This window comes from Lethenteron reissneri, chromosome 40 (genome assembly GCF_015708825.2).
Source record: "Lethenteron reissneri isolate LAM-NWPU_2019-01 chromosome 40, ASM1570882v1, whole genome shotgun sequence".
NCBI classification, from domain to species: Eukaryota; Metazoa; Chordata; class Hyperoartia; order Petromyzontiformes; family Petromyzontidae; genus Lethenteron; species Lethenteron reissneri.
Window position 1 is genome coordinate 9485686 of NC_083818.1, and position 18114 is coordinate 9503799.

The following is an 18114-nucleotide window of genomic DNA, read 5'->3' on the forward strand; positions in this document are numbered from 1 at the left end:
TATTAAGACTGGAATGACGCATTGTTTCCCCCGTGCTGATGTTGACATATCGCATCAGGAACTCATTTAAGGCCGAGTCAACATATGGGTGGCCCGCCCAGATAATCACCTGCTGATGATAGCTGTGAATATGAATCAAACTCAGGCTGCTGGGTTCATAGAACGGTATTCTAACCACTGTTCCCCACACATGCGCACACACACACACAAATAAACATTCTAGCTAAATGAAGTTGTTTACCCAGGTCCCATAGCCTGTGGTCTCTTACTCTGTGAGCGTGCAGCGGATAATAATGCAATGTTGGAGCCTCTAGAGAGACCAAACTTTTGCAATAGGCTCATTCACGGCACTGCTGACAGAGGGAAGCACCGTGCTTTCATTCAGGCGAGCAGGTTGAAGCTGCATTGTTCCAGTGACCCGTATGGACAAAGAGGGCCTTTTAAGAGACGTAATTGTCCTCATTGTGACATTCAGGGAGGTGGGCTCCCACCTGTAATGATGCACCGCAGAGACCATCAGGGGTTGGTAGGTCACTTACGGATTTCGAGGCATCACATAGTATTTGATAAATGGCAAAGTCTCCAGTGTCCTTTTGCGGGGGGGGGGATTCATCTTCTTGGTTCTTTCGGTAAAGTCACGTAGAAGGGAAATAATAAAATAATAAAAATAAAACATAATAAAATACAATTCTCACGACGTTTTGGCCACAACACAAGCAGCCGTCCTCAGGTGAAGAACAGACGCTGTCTTTCCGACAGACCTGTTCTTCACAAAGACGCTGTCTTTCCGACAAATCTGTTCTTCACCTGAGGACGGCTGCTTGCGTTGTGGCCGAAACGTCGTGAGAATTGTATTTTATTATGTTTTATTTTTTAAATTTTATTATTTCCCTTCTACGTGACTTAACCGAAAGAACCAAGAAGATAAAATATTTTTGTTTGTTTCATTACGAATGGTGTACACCCACGAGCACTGGTGCTGTGATTGGAGCATTTGACGTACAATTGGGCAGATTGTGTGTCCACGTGACTTATATAAGACTGGCCTCTGCCATGTGAATTTTGAATTTGCACGATTGTCTCTGGGCCATTATTGGAGATGAGCACCACCCCATTGCTCACTTGGCCACCGATACACTTTGGTGACTTGAAGCCCAACTCTTGTGGACTGAATATTGTTTCGTAATTTTGCTTTGATCAACATCTCAATTAGGAATGTGTTAACTATGGCAAGACTCATCAGGCCCTCTTCAGGTAAATAAATACTTTAATAACAACAATGGGGGAATGCTCCCCCCAGACCAGTGTAAGCCGTTGGAGGGTACGATGGGGCCCAGGATCGGCTCGGATAGAACTCCCCACTCTCATGCCCAACACACAGTTGGCCGGCAAATCGAACTCGGGTCGTCGTGTGTCGAAGCGCAGTGCTCTCACCGCTGCCGAAATAAATACCACTCGCCAATAAAGCCTCGCGCTGCATTCACTTGTCTGTCTGTTGCTGCGCGACCAGCATTGTACCGTCGCCACTCACCGCCGCTCGTTTTCCTTTGCAGGTAGCTACCCAGAAAAGCTGAAAGAACAGCTGCCGCTCATAGCCGGCTCTGCAGCTGCCACCATTGTGTTCATCGTTGCAGTGGTGGTCATCGCCATAGTCTACTGCAGGTAAAGTGCCGCTCTCATTCGTCCATTCAATGCGGGATCATTGGTGTGGCCCTGCACTTGACTCAAATTGGTTCGACAGAGTTCAAATCCTTGTCTTTGTATGCACGTATGTTGGATCTTCTATCGCACTATATATAGCCAACCGTCCTAATCGCAGTTGGGTAGATATGTTGATCTTCTTTTGCACCGTATTTAGCCAAGCGTGCTAATCATAGGTATTTGAGTCGCATTTATTTGGGGTCCCGAAAATGAGCACAACTCCATGCGAGGTCATAATTTGCCCTGTGGAGATCACGGGACCTGCCCCTGTAATGTGGAGTTAGCACCACTTGCAAAAAAAAAAACCAGTGGAAATTATTGCTGCCCATTGCTCTTCAAAGAATGTAAACCCTTAGACCTTTTGACACGGGCTATAAACAATAAGCTTCCACATATTTTTCTATACATGGTGGGATTTTTTTTGGAGTGTGTTTTATTACCCACACGCAGAATAGACATTGCAAAGGTTTTTTTTCCCCTCTTGCAATATTTGTGTGGACCATGATTTTGTTCACTCGTACAGTAAGTATGCTGCGCAATTATCATTCTCGATCCAGTATTGGTTGAGCTTTCGCCTCCGCAGCACAATGGACATGTATACTAAAACATAATACATTTGGAATTCAACAAGTTTTTGCGCGATTGTAAAAAAAAAAAAAAATCTCTGAAGGATACCGCATACCTCCTCTTAGTATTTCTACAAAGATCTAGTTCGGTTTCCCATGGAGTACCGAGAAAACGATAAAGGTAATTTAATTATGCACAAGCCCTTTCCATTAGACTTGTCACTCACTCTCTAAGTGTGGGTTTCCATCGTGTAAGCAGCTTGCTCCGACAACGAGCACGGTTCCATTGGCACAATGCGGGATTCTGGCTTTTCGCCAAGCTGCGTGATATCATAAAATAAAGGCAGCCTTTCTCGACACGTCAAATTACGTCAAACGGCCGTGTCTTCTTAGCCACAGTTCTGGATGCTCGCTCGGTAAAATTGCCCGTCGCTTCTCTACGGCCCCGTGTGCTGCGTTTTAAAGGGTGTCATTATTTGAAATGTTCGTTACGGTGATTGGATGGGAAGCTCAGGAGGGTCAGTTTCTGTATCGGGGCACTGAGCCAGTAGCTTGGAGGTCCTTGGGTTGTGAATCCCAGCTTCAGTTTATGGATGTTGTCTACATACATGGTACATGTTCTCAAGAATGAGGATTCTCTTGGCTCAGTCACGGTGATTGAATGATAATAAACCATACCGGCTGCCTTACGGGTGTTTGCATTTCATTTGGCAGCAGCTCACCGGGAGTAGTAAACAGTGTCAGAGACGGATCAAATATTACATATAAGGTCACACGTGTGCGTCGGAAGGAAAAAGACTTTAGCAGCACAGGCAACAGACATTCTTTGAGCGAGACACTAATTCCTGGAGTGTCTGCCTCTCGAAATGTGCTCGACGTAGAGCCAATATGTCTCTATTTTCAAACAAGTGATAGGTGTTTGGATATTTCCATCAATGCTTATTTGAGTGGGGAGAGGGATGCTCTAAATTTTACTTTTAGCAGTTAAGTTATATTTCTTTGATGGCTCACTTCATCATGGAGCAATGGGGATACGTTTTGGCATTCAATAATTGCCGTTTAGCCAAAAAGTAAGAAAAAAAAGCGAGAGAATATTTATAAACACTCTTGCCATCAAAGAACATCTGTTTTTCAATCCTCCCAAGGGCGAACATGTGAAGTAATGCCAAATTGATGAGGTTGCTTCCGGGTCTGGCTGCGAATGAATGTCCGGTGTTGAAAAAACACAAGTTGTTCAGTTGCGAAAGAAAAACAACAAAAGGGTGTGATACATTCCCAACACCAACCCATACCTCCGCAGTCAGGCACACGCGGACCGCACGGCGTGCGGACTGCAGCCTTTGCATGGCGGTGCGAATAAAATGGCAGCGATTCGATTGGGGTTGACGCGACCACGCGCTCCCCCCTCCAGGAGGCAGGGAGAGGGGAGCAGTCTTTTGTCCGAGGGGTTATTGTCGGCCGGTTTTAATGCAAATGGGTTCAGCGATGGCCCTCGTGGTTTCACCGGGCCGAGAGGATGAACGCCTGACGCTTGTAATCGCTCTCGTTGAGCGATCGACACCACGTGTCGCTGCTCGCTTTGAGGCGCCATGTGGCTCGCGAGAGGGGGCTGTGTGCCGTGCGGTGCTTTCCTAATTGGAAAAAAAAAATGGGAATGGAGATTCTCTCGTTATTGGAAGCATGCATGTTGCCATCTGCAGGTATCTATTGGTCTACAGCGACTTGCTTTGAGCTCACTTGACGTGACAATGATTTGGTGCTTAATTTTTCGTAGCAAGCCGCTTATGTGCTACTGCGTAGGGGTTTGCGGTTGCGTTGTATAGCCCTCCAATGTGTCTTCGGGTTTGTACCTCGTATGGTTCAGCGCCATGTCTGACATTTTGCTCCAGTTGCTGGGGGAGCCCTCTTCTGGAACTGAACGTTCGGTTTGACATTTGTCGGACATTGCGCCGAACAACACGCGGTACAACCCGAAAACACACCGGAGAGCCACACACCTTGTGCATCACCTGTGATGTCTTTGCGCATTGTATTGCACGATACGTACGTACACATTTTTGGCCATCTTTTGTCCATTCGTACGTAAGTGCATCCGCGAGGCAGCATGTCTGTCCGTGCGCTTGCACGTGCGTTATGATAAGCTGTATTAATTCTGTGGCCGACTTGATTTCTTATTGAATTAAAGCAGCCTCTGTCAATCACGCTGCACAGTGTGGGCCAAGCTAAAAGCCCTTAAGTGTTCAGCCGCTCTCAAAAAACGCCCGCCCTACGGACGTTGGTGCGGCGCGTTTTGGCTACAGGGAAATGTGAACTACGCACATCTGTTGCGATATCCCCCCCGAGGATTTCGAGCTGGGGCCTGAATAACTTTGTTTGCGGACGGCATCAGACGTAAAAGTTTCATTAATGTAAAGTTCTCCCCGGCCTCTCCCTCTCCATGGTAGCAGTTAGAATTACCGTGCTTAATATTCCCTGATGAGCGCGTGGAATTCTGTCCGTGGCAAGACCAGTGACCACTCGCTGCTCGGCAAAGCTCAAAAATGACAAGGAAAAACGATTTGACTGCCGCGACATGTTAATATTTTCGGCTGATTAACGGACGTTTCATTTCGTTGGACAGGAAACGCAGTTACGGACGACCCGATCCAGAGTACACAGACAAGCTGCAGCAGTATCACACTGGCCACTGTGAGTATATTGAATTTAAAGGTTTGTACCCAAAACTTTAATTATAACTGAAACCATGTGTTAGTGGCCATTCACTCATTTCAAGTAATGCATGGATTTCCAAATGTGAGTTTTGTGTGTGTGGAATTGTTTTTCCTCTTTTATTTTACTTGACATTCATCGTGCACCAAAAAATATATAATTGTAAGGTTCTTTAAATATGTCGCTGTTGAAGCCAAAACCACAGAAGAATGCTTCAGCTTCTGTAATGACCCGAAACATAATGCGACACATTAATGCGGATACATTTTTTTCCACTCTCCCGTTTGGCTATTTGTTTTATGTAATAACACTTTTTATCACAACTTCACAAGTAATAATACATTTACAAAGGAAAGATGCAAATGAGTATTATTCACATAGCAAGTGTAACTTCCACAAAATGTGCAGCTGTTCACATAATGGCCACATATGCATTAATTCCTTTCCCACGTGCTGGCAAAGGGGCAGCTGCTATAAGGAGCACCCATAAAAAAAAAACATGTGAAACAAGTCTGTGAAGCCTAATGCTGCATAACTTTCATGTAACACATAGCCCTGCTGGCTCTAATGCAGCATATTTGACATTGTTTTTAACATTAATGCGTTGTATGGGGTGGAGACTGAGGCACTCGGACCCTGAAGGCGTTACAGACGTGACTGTGTACATCTCCCAGTTGATGTATGAGCTGTTCTGGAGTGCACAGCGTTTTCTGTACGAGTTTCATTTTCCTAATCTTATGACATTTCACCCTATTTTTTTCCCTTTTACCAAGAGTCATTGACAGAGCCTGAAGTTTCGAACGTACATTCTTTGTGCGCGTGCAACTACAGTTGGCTCTCGGCAGTTATTTTCGTGAATTTCGTGATATATATATATACTCTTCAATTGGTTATGGTTTGAGCTGAAGCTTAAGTTGTTACCTTATAAGTTCTAAATGTAAAAAATGCACTGTTCTTGGCAATGCCTTGGCGTGCTTCAAACGTACCGCAACTGTAGCCCTTCCCATCATACACTCCATCTCCTTTGCCAGCATGGAATACAAAAAAAAGATGGCTTGGCTTGCTGACCTCTGCGAAACCTGGAGGAAAAAAAGCAAAATCCACATTTTTAAACCACCCTGTCACGCCATCACCTTGTCACAGAAATCATTCCCATTTTTGCTGTTCACATCTGCAATCAAACACTTGCATTTTTTCCCTTCTTTGCGCTCTTTTATATGATTTGTGCTTGATGTGTTTTTTTGAGTTCCTTTTAATTTGTCGTCCGCTCCGTACAGCCACTCCAGGAATGAAGATGTACATTGATCCCTTCACATATGAAGATCCGAATGAAGCCATCCGTGAATTTGCCCGCGAGATAGATATATCCTGTGTGACGATTGAGCAAGTCATCGGCTCGGGTAAGCCACGGCTGATCACATCATTTGTGGAGCTTTACGTGGGCCCGTGCGTGCGCGTGCGTTGCAGATGAATGGCCTACGCCGAGGCTGTGCGTTCCCGCTATATTACGTGCAGTGCAGATAGATACACAATGCTCATGGGCGGCATAGTGGTTCAAGCGCTCCGCTCAAGATGTACTGCATGGGAGGCACGGTATGAATAATAAATTATGATGGTGATGATGAAGATTGCCCCCCTTCAAATCCTGGTTTAGGAGTTGACTGGAGTTCTTGTAAAAAATATATTACCTCTTTTGGATGTCAACAGGACTTGTGATATTGCCTCCACTGAACCAACACCCTATCCACGGTTGGCTACGCACAATGCGATAGAAGTATTACATACACACGCACATTTGAGCAGTGTGAGACACTGTGACTTTGCTTTGTCTTTGACCCACATACGCAGACAGCACCACTTGCTCGTTTGCTCTTGCTCGCTGACACACGTGGCCAGACGTGTCACTTTGCCGTATTGACTGCCGCTTGATGTGGTACTGCTGCTGCTGCTGCTGCCGCCACTATTGCTGCTGTCGCTTCCACCACCACCATAGTTATTGGGGCGGTGGCGCGGCCCAGCGGTAGCGCATTTGCCGCCTGTTGCAGAGGTTCACGGTTCGAGCCCAGCAGCTTCCCTGGTACTATTAAACATACATGCAGGGTCTGCTACACAGAGAATCACAAAGATCCTATTGATGTTACCAGAATAAGAGTAGGCCATGTGTGCCGGTATTATGCTCCAAATTTGCCAAATATATTTCTAAAACACGACTCGCAAATTAATTCAAAGGGGAAAAACATATTAGCATTGTCCCCTATCAGCAGAATTTGTCCATTTTCAGGACAGTGTTCACAAACACTTTGTACCACGTAGGGACAGCTGTCGCTGGCGGTCCCCTTAGCCATGCCGCAGCGGGGCATTGAGATGTAACGGAAAGTCGTCACTCGGAGCTGCTGGGTGGAAGCACAGGGGTGGTGGGTGGGTGGGGCATTTAAATCGAGCGGCCAGATGCCAGGCAAACCCCGTTGAGCCATTGCCGCTGTCTTTCCCCCCCGGCAGGCGAGTTCGGCGAGGTGTGCCGTGGCAGGCTGCGCATGCCGGGCAAGCGGGAGATGTACGTGGCCATCAAGACCCTCAAGTTGCCTACACCGAGAAGCAGCGGCGAGACTTCCTCAGCGAGGCGAGCATCATGGGCCAGTTCGACCACCCCAACATCATCCGCCTGGAGGGGGTGGTCACCAAGAGCAGGCCCGTGATGATCGTCACCGAGTTCATGGAGAACGGATCGCTCGACTCGTTCCTTCGGGTAAGACCCCCCACTCGGTAGAAAAGCCGACAATGAGATCCCCCCCCCCACCTGTCTGTATCTATCCACGTGTTGCCTGCGGCCTCTACAACGTTTGTATCGCTCTCCGATGGTATCGCTTGTCAATGTGGTTTTGGGTCTTGGACGCTCTTCCTTCCGATATTCGTAAGCCACTGGAGCTATGCGTTTTTAAATATGAATTGAAAGCTGATTTCTTTCAAACCGCTTTTTCCCGTCTCGTTGGTTGTCCTTCTTCCGCACCTGCAATTGGCGTTATTGTCTACGTACGGTGCGAAAGAAGTTCAGCAAGTTGAAGTTGTGCTGCTTGCTGTTCGGGACGATGTCCCTATGTTTTACACCGCGTGGTTTGTAGCATCTTCGGTACATGGTGCTGAACAATACGCAGTAAACGGTAAAACCAGGAAGCACATCGGAGAGATGTAGAGCGCAGCTGTGAAAACTTCCGCAGTAAATGGTATCGCTCATTGGGCCAGTCGTAGCGATGCGACTTGGTAATCTAAGTGCTTTGCCTAGTGGGGTTGGTGGGTCGGTGGGTCATGCCTGTTACCAAAACATCTTGAATGTGCATGATGTTTCAGATCTCAGAAGCTCGGTAGAATTGTGCCTGGTCAGTGCTTGCATTGGAGACTGCCTGGGAATACCAGGTGGTCTGAAGATGTCAGTGCTTTGTTGAATGTCCGTGGATTTTCACTCAGAACTCTGGATCCCTCCACTTGCCTAATGCTCACTACTTCCATTGACCAAACACCCCAATGTGGAAAGCATGTCTGAAGAAATGTATTGAGATTCCTGGAGGATTTATTGGATTATGAAGGGTGGTTATTGAAGTATTATACATATTTTTTAGAGAACAGGGCAAATTAATTTCTGCAGGGCCTTTTGTGCACCAATGGATTTGTTGGCTTAAGAGTGAAATAACTATTTTATTTTTTATTTGTTATAATTTGATACTTTTAAATACTCGTGCGGTGGATAGAGTGCCTATTTTACAGTGGAAAGGTCATGAGTTGAATTTGGCTTGGAGGTCAACTCATTATACATCTTTGGTCAGATAAAATAAATACTCCTGTTGAGAATTCAACGACAGTTTTTTTCTTTATTTATGGAGATACCTGTCCCTGTCACAGAAATGTGGAGTGTGTGATTGTTTTCACAGCAGTACCAATGGAGGTGATTACCACTCCAATTTTTATTTAAGCCAAGTGGCAGTTTATCTTTTTGCACCAATTCTGATTTATTTTGTAAGATAATTACGTTGATGGCTGTCTAAAATATAATGCAGTGGCATAATTAACGGTATTGTGGAAATCTAAACACACGTTTTGTTTTTGCTAAACCCAAGCATGATGACATGTTTGGTTTCCTATTTTGTAATTAAAAAATGTGCTCGCTTATCCAAGGTCAGGACATACATTTGGCCAGAAAACTGTTTATGTAACAGCAAATTATTATTCATATCTGCTGTTTATATGTGGAATGCCTAAAATAATGGGTGAGATTTTACTGTTACAGGCTATGCCTGATTAAACAACGAGTGACCCATGTGGCAATGCAAGTCATCTCCATCTTTGCATTTCACTTGAATTGTGAATTATCTTGTCACATCCACACATCTCGGGAAACATCTTGTTAGCTCGGACAGTAAAAAAAAAAACGAGATTTAAAATAATAATGATAATGTCAGCCTACACAGTAACTTTACCAAAGTATGCATCACATTATAAATGATGTGCTCAATAAAAGTAACTTCGTATTGAGCTCGGGTATAATGATAAAATTATGAATGTATGAGAAATGCAGGAGTAAGTGTATTAAAATGTAATGCAAACCGAAACATTATTTAGGGAGGCACACAATGGACACTGTTATTCTCTTTCTGTGATTAAAAGCATTGCCCACTAAATTATTTCTCCTTTACGAAATAAAAAAATAACTGCCAATGAAGAAACAACAAACATCGCTCGGCATTGAGCGTGCGATTTTGAACTAAATTCTAAATGGATTGTAAAGTGGGTCATGGTTATATAAATGTATTTAATATTTTAATTGTGAAACAACATGTGTTCATTCCCAAAAAGCAATGTTTTTCAGTGTTAACTCTTGAGGTTTAATGGATGACAAATTAACACGTCAGTTGAGTATTTGGTAACAATGTATCTGTACCATTGTTGCCATATGGGCTGCTGCATGCATTGCCTAACTTGACGATGCTTAGGCTGCAATGGTCGGGGGCGTTAACCATTCACCTCCACAGCGATTCGATTAATTGCTCAGTCAGGCTCACGATTTGATTCAAACAATTGTTTCTTATTAACATTCCCATGAATGGTGGTACCACTGTTGACTTCAGGAGTGGCGTGTGAACTTAACAGGTGCAGCATATAGGAATTGGATTGTGATTCACACGATCCGATTATTCTATCGTGAGCTTAATTACTGAGGCTAACAGTTAAAAAATTCATCATTCTACCCCTGTGTTTTTTCTGAGATCCAGATAATCAACAGATAATTGATTATATGGAACAGAAGTTGATCATCTTTGACTGGTTAATCAAATATGATTATTTATAATATAAAACGGCTCATATATACTTAAATGGAGCCAGTGGCGCATCGCTTTGCACAATCATAAACCCAGCAACCGGAGTTTAATTGCTGGCCATTATTGATATCTGTAGCAAGTCGACATCTTAACCGGTGCAGCACCCATTGCCAAACCGGCCTTGACCATCGTGATGAAGTGCCCGGTGAAACGATTCCCCCGTGACAAAAAGTTGTGGAGAGCGGTCTTCATTCGGCAGCGATTTTGTCGAAGGTCTGTTAAAATGCTACGACGATTATGTTTAATGTGCAGAGCAGGCATGCAAACGCGTCCGTGCTCACGCTGCCTTGCTGGTGAAATAACGAAGCAATTTCCTTTACATCTACCCGCGTTCGAAATAGAAAGCCAAACAGCGGCATCCTGCACTTCTAAACAGTGTCCAAATGCTCCTGCTCGACCCCGCGTCGAGTATATATTCTCTCAACATGTCCAAACATCCGACGGTAATTCGAGGCAGGCTGTCAAGGTAGGCTGCTGCCAGTCCCATTGAAGCTCCGCTAACAGTCCATAAAGACGTGCCTTTTCTTTTCTTGGCAGTTGCACGCACGCGTTAATAAGGGGCACAGCCTCGGGCCTGAGACAATTAAGAGGAGGAAAATCCACATTTTGCTGACATTCCGTGTACAGCATTAACACGAACGCCGTCACTCCGAGGTCGTTTGCATTTGTCAGATTTATTAAGTAAAATGTCAAAATGCCTCCCCGCTCAAACAAGAAATGGGGCAGAGATTATTTATCGTTAGCAGGCAGGGTTGCTGGAAACGGCACAATCCTACGGCAGAGACTGGGGGTGGAGCGGTGGTGCAATGGTAGGCCACTGCCGTGAACTTGGTAACCTGAATTTCACTCCCGGCCACGGCTAACATCAGTGGCAAGTGGTATCTCAGAAAGAGGACACTTTTCTTCAAATCAGAAAATTGAAAAAACTCTGCATCAAGAGGATGAAGCTGATGTCATGATGATGCTTGTTGTAATTGCATCGCACTCGAATTGTAAATGTTGCAGGGTTTACTTTCCAATACACCGGTATGCTGTACTAGTAACCAATTGGCATGTTTTGTCTACGTGACAAACCTTACTAATTGGCTGTGTCGGGTGGTGGCAGGTTTGATGACGCATATATGTTAACGCTATCTCACTAAAAAACCTCCATTGTGGATATTTCAGCATCCGAATCATAGTGTTCAATTATGCTGGAGGTATCCAATGGTAAGAATGTTTCGAAATGATTAGCCACTTTGTTGTAAGCTATCATTTGAAGCCCAGATCGCTTCTGAGGTTACGTGCAGTGCGAAAGAAGTTCAACGTACACGCGGTGTAAATCGAAACTAAAAACTCTTTGCGTCCACAGCAAAACGACGGGCAGTTCACGGTGATCCAGCTGGTGGGGATGCTGCGCGGGCATCGCGGCCGGCATGAAGTACCTGTCCGACATGAACTACGTGCACCGCGACCTGGCCGCTCGCAACATCCTGGTCAACAGCAACCTGGTGTGCAAGGTGTCCGACTTCGGGCTGTCGCGCTTCCTGGAGAACGACCCGACGGATCCCACGTACACCAGCGGCATGGTGAGCGCACGGCCGTTCCACACGGCCGTCCTGCACACTTCAAATGAGTGTAAACATTGCCACTGGTGAGACAAAGGGAGCCGGGCGTGGTGCTCGCCACTCGCCCTCCCCCTCGCGTGCGAGCAGAACTTGCCTGAATAGTATGTTACAGGCTACAAGGGGCATCTTTGTCTTGGGTACGTGTTGTGAAACACACACACACAAGACAATGCCGTTTCACCGATGACCACCGTTGCTTCCACAGGGCGGAAAGATCCCCATCCGGTGGACGGCTCCTGAAGCCATCCAGTACCGCAAGTTCACGTCGGCGAGCGACGTGTGGAGCTACGGCATCGTCATGTGGGAGGTGATGTCCTACGGCGAGCGGCCCTACTGGGACATGACCAACGAGGACGTGAGTTCGACCGACCCGCCCGCACCAATCATTGCAGGCCACTTGCCACCCACTAGCACCAGTGGTTAGGCAGGCGAGCTCACTCGCCCGGTTTGGGTCTTGTCTAAAGACTCAACAGTTTCACCTGCAGGCCTACACAAATACTACAAAGTCTCTGGACTTCGTGCAATGGCGTACTGAGATCCCTGGATACAATTGTGCCTTATAAATGTCAATTATTATTTGTGACAGGCTGCATCAGAACAAGAGCAATGTTACTGTGGAAGGGAATCTTCGTGTAAGACGCAAAAATAAAGTAAAGGTGCAGCCCTGCAAATATCTTACTCACACCACTGCTGGCAGAAAGGCCTCCACGATGAGGAGATCTAGAGATCACTACTCGAGGATATATTGGCCTACTCTTCCATGCTGGCCTGACACTTTAGAAGAGGTGGGAGTACTATTACTATTTGAACTCTTTTTTTTTACCAGATAAGACCCATTGAGCTACATAGCTCTTTTCAGAAGTGACCTCACCACAAATGATGACTCAATAAAGTAGCTTATCATGTGAAGTACCCGCAACTCTACCCCAACAAGCGTGACCTGTCGATCGACTTATGATGTAGTGTACCCTTTAATACTGCTGCTGGGTGGACTGGGAGATCACTCTGGCAACCTCTACCATTACATCACCACAGTATCCACAGTCAGGGCATACCCACGCGGTGGTTCTTTGACAGTGGATCTGAGCCAATCGCAGAAATATCACTCTCCCACTGCAAAAGGTCAGTTTTTCAATGGGACTATCAGACTTTTAATGAATGTGCTTCTATTTTTGATGATGGGCTGATCCAAAATTGTTATTTAAAACTCGCATCCATTCTACTGTGAGCTGAATGCTTTGTCGCAGATCCACGTTCTGATGGTCGGAGCCCGTCTATCCATTGGGCAAATGTTTTTTTTTTTTCCATATTTAATGGTCCAGTTGGAAATCTTAAGGTTATTGTGGCATTTTATGATATTGCCGACATCTGCTAATTGGAATACTCCTACGTGTATGTTTATGCATACATTTATAAAAAATGGATAACTAAGCTTTTAATCAACCACACAGTTGTTATGCTTTTGTTTAGACCAATTAGCAAAACGTGGACAGACAAGCAGGTTTGATAAATAGCAGCCTTATATAATCTGACACTGTTTAATGTTTCAGTTTTCCCAGTTGATTTGAAGTTCTTATTCCATATGCAGTGAAATGGAATCAAATATAAGATGTCCATAAACACTGGATGTGGAGATTTTTATTTATTTTACGTAAGCGTTGTTAAATTGCACTTGCTAAGCTCACTCGATTGAATGTGCTTGCTCTCTGCTACATTGCAGAAGCCTTTTATATTCATTAAACTGCAAGCCACACCAAATCAAACGAATTCCATACACAATACATGTGCAGAATGTACATATTTAAAAATTACAATTGTGGTTATCTTAATGTGACATTATACAATTTCATTACCAACTGTCAAATAAAATATTTACTTTAAGTAAGCAACATTGTTTTATATAGACAGCATATATATGAATTAGACAAATGTTTAATGATTTTTGTAAATAACCATATGCATGTAATTACATAGTGGATCTAAAACAGGCTGAAATCACTTGCTACTAATATTAGTTGTGACCCAGAAATAGAACCCAGGTGGCTGGGTTCGTAACACAGTGCCCTAACCACTGCACCACCGCTCCACACTACATTGTAATTGCATTGTGACTGGAATGTGATTTACCTTTTTGGAGAATGAGCATACTATGTAATTAAAAGTTTAATTAAACCAATCGTGATATTTGTTTAATTAAATTTAACCATTGTGTAAGGTAATGGTGCATACATTGCAAATGTACATTATAACGGTGTGCATATATACATTTAAAAGCAGTAACAACAATTGCTCTCACACTTATTATCTAAGCCCAATATATTCTTCCAACTGCATGTGCCAAAGAAGAGTTACTGTATTTACTGTATATAAGATATACAATTGTTAACATTAGATGCGTTTAATACACACATGATACCTGAGCAGATATAAATATTTATAATACAGATGAAGAGTATTGTACTTAAACATCTTAACACTTGAGAAATATTGCATTTGCGTTCCTCTTGTTTTTTTTTACAATTCGGAAGCAATGACCTACTTCATGCCACTTCGCTTGTGAAATAAAATCCAAAATTGCCTACTATAAAGTATTTAAGTTTGAATAATGAATAAAACACCTTCTTGCCACGGGAACTACACTATATTCAGTGCAAATTTGGTGTCTGTTGAAAATGCTCTATCGAGACAGCTCTGGGCTTCTCAATGGCTTTTACAGTTTGCCGCTTGCGTAGCTTCCTTGACGACGTCGTTTACTACCTGTGAAAGAGAATTAAAGACAGTTAAAGTGCAGCTCTGCAGTTACCTGCTCATGCCAAACCTGGCGAGTAGCACACCTTCGCTTGGGGCGGCTTGAGAGGTCCCCCCCCCCCCCTCTAAGCAGGTTTTCTGGCATTCTCTTTCATGCCGCCTTGATTTTTTGGTAGAATCTTCTTGGTTCTTACGGTAAAGTCACGTAGAAGGGAAATAATAAAAAAATAAAACATTATAAAATACAATTCCAAGCTTGGTGGTGTTCGTTCAGACGCTGTCTTTCCAACAGCCCTGTTCTTCACCTGAGGATGGCTGCTTGCGTTGTGGCCGAAACGTCGTGAGAATTGTATTTTATTATGTTTAATTTTTTTATTAATTCCCTTCTACGTGACTTTACCATAAGAACCAAGAAGATGAATCCCTGCAGTCACGGAAGCTTTAAATCGATTTTTTTGGAAGAAGTATGAGTACCCACAATTTACCCCACCACGCGGACCAGTGTAACCAATTACACTGCTAAGGCAGGGGTGATTTAGGAAAACCTTGTTTCAATTGCCATGCCGAGAGATAAAACTGTCAACCTCTGGACTGCAAGTCCAGTGCGCTAACCATCGCGCAAGCAAGCAGCCTCTCTTTAACTGTCCGTGCGTTCTTAAACAAAGTCTAAAATTATATTTTATAAGCAAGGTGCTGTGCCGTTCTAGGTCATGGCTCATGTGATGAAGTAGATGCAATTACTCATCGATGCGTTTAAAGGGGGGCATGCCAACTGTATGTTTAAGCCCATATTTTAAAGCTCTGATCTCCCTAGTAAGATTATTGAAAGGCTTTTTTATGAAGAAGTGCCACCACTAAGGTTAATATTCAGATGCAGTATATCATTTTTACACCGACTTCATCACTAAAATGCAACCTACGTACACCAAAATAAAAAAAGATGTATTTATATTTTAGCCACAATCTCATATGAAATATAGCCCTTTTCACACTGCATAAATTAGGGCAATTATAATTATCTAACTGCTTCATTACTATGTAATGTCCTTGATCATTGTGGCCCGCTTTGCTCGTGATGAAGTGTTACAATAGTCTTCTATTGTAAAAAATAGTCTGCAGCTAATTAGAAAATCTTCGAATGGGAACATATCTCCCGCAAACAAATGGCACATTGGAACCGTCACCGACTGTATTAACGCATCACTGAGCGGAGTACATCATCTGTGCTCAGGTTTTCCAACCCGAGCACAACTGTTTACTCAAAAGTAGCTGAGCGGGAGTGTTTTGCATTAGGGGTGGAATTCGGGGCAGTTTTGTTTCAAAATTGGGCCAAAAGCAATTTGGCACGTTCCCGAAGCAGCTACTCCAAAATAAATACGGCACCATTTTGTGGCGCGTGCAATGTGCTCTGTGCTTGGGAATGAGGGAGGGCCCTCTGGGAGATTTCAATAGCATTTGATATGTCTGTGTTCCTTGGTTTGCCATGCAAAAGAAACTGTCAGGTTTCATAGTCAGAAACAATACGTGAAGTTTATTCAAGGCGCACAAATTAATTTCAATTCGATTCTGCGATAATTAAGTTGCCGCAAATTACAAACGTAAAACTAACACAAAGCTGAGCACGGGGAAAAAATATGTGAACTGTGCAGCTGCGTAAAAAAAAATTGCGAAGCTTGCAAAATGTGTGTTTTTGAACCATAAACTTAAAATGTCTGTGGTTTTTTTTCACGTACAATTTTCATTCCTATACATTCATTAAATTCTAGCCTTTGTTGTGTTTAGTGGTTTGAACATTGCCTCCTGCAAAACTTATGTTCCCAGTGATCGAAAACACCTGTTGAGTTTTTTTTGTGTTTGTTTATTTCTCTTCTTGAGACAAGCCTCGTGGAGATTGATCTTACACACGCAGTGATATACTAAAAGGTCGCTTAAAGATCAATAAGCAGGACAATCTTTTTGGCGAAACTGTAAGGGGACACGAAGGCGCCATTCGAGAACCTTAATAGTCACATTTTATCAGCTGACATCTTGACCCCACGAGCTAATTAAACATTCCGATTTTCCTGAAAAGAGTTCGATTTTCAAGTGTAATGCATTGCACTTAAAACAAGTGGGATGTCGCTGCGGTCGAACGGTTAGCACGCTAGACTTCCAAGTCCCTGGTCGCCGGTTCGATGAAATCTTCTGTTGCTGCATTTGAAGCGATGGTGCCAGTTCCTTAAATACCCCCTTCGCCTCTGCCCACCCAAGAATATGAAAGGGCACAGCATAGTTAGTCGATGGCCAGGGCTGGCAGGGTCGTGTTTGGTGGGGTTCGAGTATTCAAGGTGCATCATTTGTCATCGGTAATCAATCGTGCGGTTTGGAGTACACACTCCTGGATGGATATTGTCAAATGTAGTAAATTAATTTTGATTAAATTATTAAATAAGGTTGCTTTCAAAATACCGTGTTACACAGATTGAATATCGGTGATAGCCTTTGGTTAAAAGAGAGGTGAGGAGGTTCAACTGGGTAAACTTACTCGCTCACGCCATCGCTGGCACAGAGGGTTCCACTAAAATCAGATCAAGAGAGCTCCTGTAGAGCGTGCCTTGGCCTACTCTTCCAACACTGGCCAAACCGTATTTGGGAGGTGGGTGTAACCCGCGCGATAGAAACATCACGAGATGCTCCGACTCCTAACATACTCACGGTAGCTGTTGTGTTTGTGGTAAAAATATATATATTATACAAAAACAAAACTCATACGTTATGCATGTTTATCAGATTTTTGGGTGGTTTTTCTTTAGCTGGGAGTGCCTCTCCATTGCCAAGAACCACTGGAAAACTAAATAGCAAAAACAGTTAATGAGCAGCACATCCTACTCCGGGAAACATGGAACGCACGTTACATTAGTTATGCATTTTACATTCTGTTATTCATTATTTTGGGGGGGGGGGTAGGGGGTTGTGGGAGGTCTGTCTGTCGGCAATTTGTGCAATTACCGCCGGCTTGCAAGGAAACATTGCTGGCGGTAAGCGATACGAGGCTGCTCGACTGCGCGGTCTTCTTTCCCCGTGTGCCGAACTCCGCTCGGCGGTCTACGGTTCGGTGAGCGCGCTCAGCTCTAACCGCAGCGCGGTGTGGCGCGTGTAACTGCGAGTGACACACGGCATTGCGACGCACGCACGCACGCCCGCCACGGATGCACGCACGCACGGATGCACGCACGGACGCAAGCTGGGAGGGGGGGAGGGGGTTGAGGGTGCGCGTGCGGATCGCCCTGGCGGTTGGCACCGTTCCGAGGCACGATCCGTCTCGCTGCGCGAGCCATTTCCATCCCCCACTCCTCGCATTGAAGTTAGCTCTTTGATGGGTGGAAGCCTTCCGGGTCGGAGTTCTTAAAATTAAATTTACGTGGCACTACACTG

The 18114-nt window shown here is 44.4% G+C and overlaps 1 protein-coding gene across 1 annotated transcript in view; it reads left to right on the forward strand.

Moving 5' to 3' along the window:
* Positions 1-18114, forward strand: part of LOC133352489 (ephrin type-B receptor 2-like) — a 141525-nt gene that overhangs the window by 95719 nt on the left and 27692 nt on the right. Inside the window, 8 exon segments of the mRNA XM_061568167.1 lie at positions 1554-1662; positions 4888-4955; positions 6254-6376; positions 7476-7553; positions 7556-7722; positions 11697-11744; positions 11746-11913; positions 12158-12307. Coding sequence (XP_061424151.1) covers positions 1554-1662; positions 4888-4955; positions 6254-6376; positions 7476-7553; positions 7556-7722; positions 11697-11744; positions 11746-11913; positions 12158-12307 — 911 coding nt within the window.